Source organism: Trichosurus vulpecula, chromosome 4, assembly GCF_011100635.1.
Source record: "Trichosurus vulpecula isolate mTriVul1 chromosome 4, mTriVul1.pri, whole genome shotgun sequence".
In the NCBI taxonomy this organism is placed as follows: domain Eukaryota; kingdom Metazoa; phylum Chordata; class Mammalia; order Diprotodontia; family Phalangeridae; genus Trichosurus; species Trichosurus vulpecula.
The window spans coordinates 226184729-226194040 of NC_050576.1; the positions used below are offsets into that span (position 1 = coordinate 226184729).

General features: G+C 40.5%; 1 protein-coding gene across 3 annotated transcripts in view; it reads left to right on the top strand.

The window, feature by feature from the left end:
• SHISA6 (shisa family member 6) overlaps positions 1-7244 on the top strand; it is a 522224-nt gene extending 514980 nt beyond the window's left edge. For all 3 annotated transcript variants that reach the window (XM_036756084.1, XM_036756083.1, XM_036756085.1), the window contains one exon: positions 6568-7244. In XM_036756084.1, coding sequence (XP_036611979.1) covers positions 6568-7121 — 554 coding nt within the window. In that variant the 3' untranslated portion in view covers positions 7122-7244. The remainder of the gene's footprint in view (positions 1-6567) is intronic.
• Positions 7245-9312: the final 2068 nt, after the last annotated feature.

Below are 9312 nucleotides of genomic sequence, written 5' to 3' on the forward strand. Positions count from 1 at the left end.
ACTCTTCCCTTCTTAAGTTAGAAGGAAGCCTGGACATTGTAGAGGGTTAGTCTATGCTGCCCTTCCCTCCACTTTAAGTTCCAGAGCAGGATGGTCTGAGGTTATTCTGGTGTCCTCCCTAGAAGTCTACCTACCATTACTGACTTGTGGCCAACATAAATCCAGTATTGCCAAACTCATATCCCTTTACCCTGGCTACATTGCTTGCTGAGGAGGTAAAGTTCAACAGAGCAGCTTTCCATCCTTCCCACCTTCCCTTTTCCCTCTATCCCCCAGAAGCCCTGAGCTAAGGCTTAACTTGACTGATAATATGACAATTCTGGACTCCTGCTCCTACCATCAGTTTTATCAGTCTCTTCCTAGACCAGTGGCTCTAGGAACTCCACCATTGTTATTTGAATCCAAGGAGTCTTTGGGTTTGGGAGGAATTAAGTCTAAAAGACAGAGAAATGCTATGGAGAAGACTCACTTTACAAATACTCGAAAGTGCTCCATTATGATATTTTAGCCACAGGTAGAGAACAGAGACTGAGTACCTTCTTGAAACTGACAATGAACTTATTAAACGAAAAGAGGAGCCGTGGAGACTCCTAGCTGTCCTTCATGGTGGGAAACTTGATTTCTGTTACCAGGGATATTTATTTCTGATCATCTCAAGGAATTCTGACCTATTCTCAGTTAGAGGGTGAGCAGCAGGATCATTCATCTTGACCTAAACTAGAAATGAGGGATCCTGTACTTTGTGGAAATTTAAGAGATGGAGTCTGTGAGAAGCTTTGCTTCTGGAGATTATGTGTGAATAGGACATATGTGCATCCCCAGGGATACACATTGCTTTGGTTTGTGTGGAAAATATCATGTGTAAAGTTTCTACAGGTGCGTTGGTGTATATGTGTATGTGCACATACATACATACATATGTACATATATGCATCGCATGCATATGTATTTGTATATGGTATATGTGTGTATACATATACACATGTATGCATGTGGGGGAGTTTTTACAAACACCCTTACAAAATGTATGCTTAGAATACATCAAGTATAGGTGTAAAATATGTAAATCTGTAGAGTCTATAAAGATTATAGGCAGCAATGTAGCATAATGGACAGAATTCTCAACCTGAAGTCAGGAAGACCTGAGCTCAAATGCCTCTTCAGATACTTACTAACTTATTACCTGTGTCACCCTTGGCAATTCACTTAAACTCTGTTGACCTCAATTTATTCATCTTAAGAATAGTAAAATAATAGCACCCCCATCCCAAGTTGTTATGAGGATCAAGTGAGACAATATTTATAAAGTGCTTTATTATTGTTTTTATTAATTCAAAGGTAAATAATGCTTATATATAGACAAGTAGAATGTCTATTTAAGTATAGATGTAGAATGTGGGTATATGTGTAGTATGCATGTTAACATATGTACCTGATATTTGTGAGCATAGGATATATAAGTATATGGGGTTTATGTATGTGTAGAGTGGGAGATTTATATGTCTTAGAATAAATACAGGGGATAAGTATAGGATATGTGAGTTTATGAAATACATGTTATACCATATCGTTGATTCCTTGGGATCATAGACCTAGTGCTAGATGGGAATTCAGAGGCCATCTAGCCCTATAGGTATGCTTGGGATGTATTATAGATTATATGGAGAATAAGGTGTGATATATAGTTTTCATATGTGTTTATATGAATGTGCCAATTGGGTAGATAGATGTGGGTATTGTTATGTATTTATGATTTGTGCATACAGTATTTAACCATGTTCAATAAATATTGTGTCCACTAAGTACAAGGTACTGTGGTATTCACAAAGATATCTAAAATATGGAGGGGTAGAGCCAAAATGGCAGAAAAAAGGCAAGAGACTCATCTCAGCTCTCCCAAATTCTCTTCCAAACAACTTTAAATAATGCCTTAAAATGAATTCTGGAGTTGTAGAATCCACAAAAGGACAGGGTGTAACAATTTTCCAGCTGAAGACAACTTAGAAGTTTAGCAGAAAAAAGTCTGTTGCACTGGAGTGAGAGTAGAGCATACTCCAGCACAGGCTAAGCCATAATAGGCCATGCCCCAGCAAATCAGTGCCGGGCCTTGGGGGTAACTGAATCAGCAGTAGCAGCAGCAACTGCAGGAGTTGTCAGCCCACCAACAGGAAAGAAGTCAGACAACTGGTAAGAAAGAAATTATAGGGGTCCCTTTGTTGGCACTGGGTGCAGGACTCTGTTGCATTACCCATACACAGATCCAGGTCAGACTCCTGGGTGAGGAGAAGCACTAGGAAATCAGAATTTGCAGCTACAAGGGAGCAGGGGAACCCTGGTTACTGGTACAGGGTGGAAAAGAGTGCTTGTGGTCACCCAAAGACCAGATCACAGGCCAGGAGATCAGTGACCATGCCAAGAGATCAGTGACCATGCCAGGAGATCAGTGACCATGCCAGGAGATCAGTGACCACACTTCTTTTTAGATCATGCCACCTCTGGAGAACTGAAAATTTATAGAACCTCCCCAGAACTAGCTCTGAGAGTAGCAGCAAGAAAATCTTAAAATTTAAAACAGTGCTCCTTCCACTCAAGTATCAGAGCCCCACTTTAACATAAAGTTAAAAGTCAAGAAATAGGCTGGGAAAATAAGCAAACAACAGCAACAACAACAGAACTTTACCATAGAAAGTTACATGGTGACAGAGGAGATCAAAACACAACCTCAGAAAAAGATACTGAAGTCAAAACTGCATCATCCAAAGCCTCAAAGAAAAATGTGATTTGGTCTCATGCAAAAAAAAATTCCTGGGAGAACTCAAAGAGCAGTTTAAAAATCAAATAAGAGAAGTAGAAGAAACATTGGGAAAAGAAATTACAATGATGCAAGAAAATCAAGAAAAAAGAGTCAATAGCTTGGCAAAGAAGACACAAAAAATACTAAAGAAAATAATACCATAATGAAATGAATAGGTCAAATGGTAAAAATTAATTAACTAATTGATTTTTAAAGGCTCAAAAATTCACTGAAGAGAACTCCTTAAAAAACAGAACTGCCCCAATAGAAAAAGAGGTATAAAAATTCAATGAAAAAAAAATCTCCTTAAAAAGTAGAATTGGGTAAATGGAAAAGTAGGTACAAAAGTTCGCTGAAGAAAATGTTCCTTAAAAATTAGAATTGGGCAAGTAGAAGCTAATGACTCCATGAGACATTAAGAAGCACAAACAAAACCAAAAAGATGAAGAAATAGAAGAAAAATGTGAAATATCTCATTAGAAAAACAACTAACCTGGAAAATAGATTGAGGAGAGATAATTTAAGAATTATTGGTCTACCTGAAAACCATGATCAAAAAAAGAGCCCACACATCATCTTTCAAAAACTTATCAAGGAAAACTGATCTGATATTCTAGAACCAGAGGGTAAAATAAAAATTGAAAGAATCCACTGATTGCGTCCTAAAAGAGATCCCAAAGTGAAAACTCTCAGGAATATTATAGCCAAATTCCAGAGCTGCCAGGTTAAGAAAGAAAATATTGCAAGCAGCCAGAAAGAAACAATTCAAATACTGTGGTGCCATAGTCAGGATTTAGCAGCATCCACATTAAAGTATCAGAGGGTTTGGAATTTGGTATTCTGGAGGGCAAAAGAGGTAGGACTACAACCAAGTATCATGTATCCAGCAAGATTGTGTATACTCCTTCAGGGGAAAAAATTTGATGTTCATTGAAATAGAGGAATTTCAAGCATTCCAGATGAAAAGACCAGAGCTGAATAGAAAATTTGTCATTCAGACAGAAGACTCAAGAGAAGCATAAAAAGGTAAACAGGAAAGAGAAAGGATTCAATCAGGTCAAACTGTTTTTATTCAGACCTGGGAAGATGATACTTATAACTCACAAGAATTTTCTCATTAGGGCAGTTAGGAGTATCCATAGTCAGAGGACATGGGTATAAGTTAAATGCCATGGAATGACAGCTTAAAAATAAAATTAAGGTGTGAGAAAGAGGAATGCATTGGGAGAAGGGGAAAGGGAGAGGTAGAATGGGGTAAATTGTTTCACATAAAAGAGGTATGAAAGAGCTTTCACAGTGGAAGTGAAGATGGGAGAATGGGTGGAGGAACTCTTGAACCTTACTCTTGTCAGAATTGGCTGAAAGAGGAAATAACATACACATTCAGTTGTGTATAGAAATCTTCTACAGGAAAGTAGGAGAGAAAGGGGATAAGAAAATGGGGGCACTGATAGAAAGGAGGGTGGTTTGGGGGAGGCAATATAGTCAGAAACAAAACATTTTTAAGGATGGCCAGGGTAGTAAAAGGGGAGAGAAAGACAGAGAGACAGAGAGACACAGAGAGACAGAAAGAGAGACAGAGAGACAGAGACAGAGAGACAGAGAGAGAGAGAGACAGAGAGAAAGACAGAGAGACAGAAAGAGAGACAGAGAGAGACAGAGAGACAGAGACAGAGAGAGAAGGGAAAATGGGAGGGGATAGGATGGAGAGAAATAAACAGTAATCATAACTGTGAAAAAATTTATAGCAAGTTTTTTCTGATAGAGGCCTTATTTCTCAAATATATAAAGAACTGAGTCAAATTTATAAAAAAAAGTAAGAGCTATTCCCCAATTGATAGTCAAATGATATGAACAGGCAGTTTTCAGATGAAGTCATTAAAGCTATCTATAGTCATATAAAAAATGCCCTAAATCACCACTGAGTAGAGAATGCACATTAAAACAACTTTGAGGTACCACCTTATACCTATCAGACTGGCTAATATGACGGAAAAGGAAAATGACAAATGTTAGAGGGAATATGGTAAAATTGAGACACTGATGCATTGTCAGTGGAATTGTGGATTGATTTAGCCATTCTGAAGAACAATTTGGAACCATGCCCAAAGGGCTATAAAACCATGCATACCCTTTGACCTAGCAATACCATTACTAGGTCTATATCCCAAAGAGATTAAAAACAAAAGGAAAAGGATCTACATATACACAAGTATTTATAGAAATTCTTTTGGTGATGGAAATTGAGGGGATACCCATCAATTAAGGAGCAGCTGAACAATGGTTGAATTGTATATGATTGTGATGGGATAGTATAATACAATAAGAAATGACAAGCAGGAGGCTCTCAGAAAAACCTGAAAAGACTTACATGAAATGATGCAAAGTGAGATGAGGAGAACCAGAACATCATACACAGTAACAGCTATATTATACAATGATCAACTGAATGACTTAGCTATTTTCTCAGCAATATAATGATTCCAGACAATTCTGAAGATGCTGATGAAAAATGTTATCCACCTCCAGAGAAAGAACTGCTAGAGTCTGAGTGCAGTGGAAGTATACTTCTTTTTTAACTTTCTTTTTCTTAGGTCTTTTTTTGTCTATGTTCTCTTTCACAACATGCCTAATATGGAAATATCCTTTGCATGACTGCACATGTATAACAAATGTCATATTGCTTCCCTTCTCAAGGTGGGGTGGGTAGTGGATGGGTGGTGGGTGGGTGGAAGGGAAAGTTAACATTTAACATTTAACAAATGTTAAAAATTGTTTTTACATGTAATTTGGGGAAAATATAGTATTAAATATAGTTTTAAAAAGATATGACACAGACCTCATTCTCGAAGAGTTTATAATCTTATCTGTTGCAATCTAATTTCTGAATTTGGGTATAGAAAATCATGTATAAAAATAACTGGGGTATAATTGAGAGTATAAATGAAAAGAAGTCAATAAGTCAGTCAACAAACACATATAAAGTACCTACTGTATGCCAGGTTCTATGCTAAGTACAAGCCATGGAAGTCCTGGAAAAACATAATGAGAAGTTTAAGAAAGTAGGAATATCCTGTAGCTTTGGGTAAGGGAGTCTACATTTTGTTTTTTAAATCATTTTGAGGGGATTGAAATGACCCCACTAACCACAAGGACTCAATCTGATGATAGCATATATTCTGGTATACATTTATAGAGTGGGGATAGGTGGCTGTGTACTTGGCACACAGTAGCACTTAATAAATGCTTATTGAATTTATGTAAATTACATGAACATGAATGTGTGTTAGGAGGGTAGTGTATAGGCTGTGTTAAAAGAAAGTGTTGGATTGTTGTTTGGTTTTATTTCAACATTACAAGATTGGTTCTACTATTTTTAGCTGCCTGACAAGTTTCATGTACTTTTTGTGAAGTTATTGACTGCTCTTTGGTGGTGATAGAAGGAGGAGGATCTCAGGGCTAGGATACTGTATCAGATTGGGAGTCAAGATACTTCAATCTTAGTCCAAATTCTGGTACTAACAACATAACATTAAACTAATCTCATTTCTCTGGACCTCAGTTTCTTCCATAAAATGAGGGGAATCAGACTAAGTAAACTCTTAAGGCCCTTCTAGCTCTGATAATCAATAACTTTATTGTAGGGATTGGGGTTGAAGTGGTATTGTGCTATTGTGGAGCTTACTCTCTACCTAGCCCCATATCCCTGAATGGATTTGACAGTCCAATGCTCTTCCTTACCCCCCATTGTTCCACTTGTCTCTTCCCTGCAGCTGACAAGGAAGCTGATGAGTACTACATGAGGAGGCGCCACCTCCCTGATCTGGCTGCCCGGGGCACACTCCCTCTCAATGTCATCCAGATGTCCCAGCAGAAGCCCCCACCACGTGAGCGGCCTCGTCGGCCGATACGAGCCATGTCCCAAGACAGAGTTCTGTCTCCTGAAAGAGTGATGCCAGAGGAGTTCAGTATGTCCTATGACAGGATCCTGTCTGATGAGCAGCTGTTGTCAGCTGAACGCCTACATTCCCAGGACCCACTGCTGTCCCCAGAGAGGACAGCCTTCCCAGAGCAGGCTCTGTCTCGTGCCATGTCAAACATGGATGTCTTTGTGTCTACACCTGTGCTGGACCGCTACCATATGACCAAGATGCACTCCCATCCTAGTGCCTCCAATAATTCCTACAACACCCTAGGCCAGAGTCAGACCGCAGCCAAGCGCCAGGCCTTTGCAACTCGGAGACACAACACAGTGGAACAGCTGCATTACATCCCTGGACAACACACCCACTACCACACAGCCAGCAAGACTGAAGTGACTGTGTGACCAGAGTCAGAGCCAGGAATAGGCTGGGTGGAGGTAGCTAGGAGAGAAGCCTGATTGTGTTCCCTAAAAGGGCCTTGGGGACTGGGCAGGATAGAGAATCTTCTGGCCCTTGTAATTCTACCCTCTCCTACCTTATCCACAAGTGGATAATTACATAAAATATTCAAGGGAGGGGTGGGGGCCAGTTGGGCTGCTTCTGCAACAGAAAGCCATACCCCCTCCTAGAAGTACAGCCCAAGCCTCCTGGCATTGACTCACTGTCTTACATATCTCAAAGTATTTCTCTCACTTTTCCAAGTGGTATCAAGAATTTGTGAGGAAAGGAGATAGTTCTGAGCCTCCCCAGCAACACCAACTTGTCCCCACACACTCTCTCAATAGGGGTTCAGCTACTAGAGACCCTCTCCTCACTAATACCCTCCCTTCCCAGGCTGGGCTGACCAGGGTATGTGGTCAGTTGGCTGGTCAGGTTGGCAAATGTGATTTCATTCATTTAACTAGAACTACATCATGGAAATCTTCTAGTGCCTAAAAACTGCCTGCTCACCTGAGCAGTGGAGCTGCTGTGTCCATAAGCACAAAGATAACTTCCTTGCCCTTCATCAGAGTGCTCCCAGACCTTACTCTCACATAAGCCTGAGAGCAGACAGGTTTCCATCATTTCTTGTGCTCTTTAACAGAAACTCGGAGTTAGGGAAGCTAGCCAAGTCTCCCTTATTCCAGCATACTCTGCACCCCCTGGGTACCCCTTTCCTTCTGGCCTGTTCTCTGTGAGCCTGAATTCTCATGGTCCTCTAACTCAAGAGCTCAAGAGTTTTCCTAAAGTAATAATGACGTGAATTCCCATAAAGAAGGAAACCTTGGCCTTGGTGTTTTGGGAACTCATGCCAGAGAACCAAGTAGCCTCAGTATCTTCTCCAGAAGTCCTATGATCAGAGCCCTAAACCCAGGCTACAGCTCTCCATACAGGCCTATTTCCTCTCCCCAGAACCCAGCCTGACTCCCTACCCATGCCTGTCAGGCTCTGGGGGGACCCACTGTGATGGCCATGATCTGTAGGGGGTGTTATCATTCCCATCATTCAAGGCCCCCTTTTCTAAACCCTATTCATGTCAGACTGGACTGTTTCAGATACAGTCTGTGTTTTAGCCCTCTGAGAGGGCAACTCAGGCCCCAAGCAGAAAATTATCTTTAGACAACAACACTGCCCCTCCCATAAAGCAACCTGCCTTCTGCCTTACCCTTGTAAGTCCTATTCTTCTCTTTTGGCCAGAGACCAGTTCCCCAATATCCTCTACCTTTTTGTCCTTATCAGGACTTTTTTCCCTGCTTGCCTTTCCTTCTCTGTTCTGTTAGCTCTAAACCTAGTGACTCAATTCACATACTGACAGCTTCTAGAACTTATCCTTGGTCTGGATTAAAAAGACAGAAGGATTCTTTTTTTAATCTAACAATGGGATTTTACTTTATTTTATGTTTTACTTCAGGTCCCTTTCCCAACCTGGTTATTCTAGGCTACTTTGCAACCTTTCCTACTTCTTAGATCAGAGAGATGAGAAGTATTTTGGTGGGGAAAAGACCGACAGCCCAACAGATTATCTAGCTACATAAACTGATCATAGGGCAGGCACTTCTATTCACATCAAGTCCTTAGATTTTAGCCCTGAGTTGCTAGTAGCTAGACCATCTGCTGCTGTACCGTGACCCAGCCAGAGAAACTAAATGGAGCTCACACATATGCTGCTGTGTAGTCTCATCCTCTGGAGAGCACAGGCAATTAAACTAGCCTGAGGCTGAGTACTAAGAAGAAGGCGTGCCAGGTTATTTTCACTTCAGTAGGGAAGGGCATCTCCCTCATACTTAGGGCCATGGTGCCACTGCAGTTCCACTAGCTTCCTATCCAAGGTATTAAGAAAATAGTATCCTGAATGGAAGCTCTCAATTAGTGGCCCCAATTGTTCCCACTGCTCCAGCCTGTTGGAGTACAGTGTAAGAATATAATGTTAACAGAGGCAACCATCTCCATCAAAAAATTAGGATCCAAATGAAATGACCTTTAAATAGGATATCTTTTCCTCATCATGGAGGTAAAATATCTCCCACATTGATGTGGTGCCTTCAGAGGCCAGAGAATTTTTCCACAGGAGGCTTGTAAATTTTCCATCAAACTAGTTCAGAGATGACACTGAGA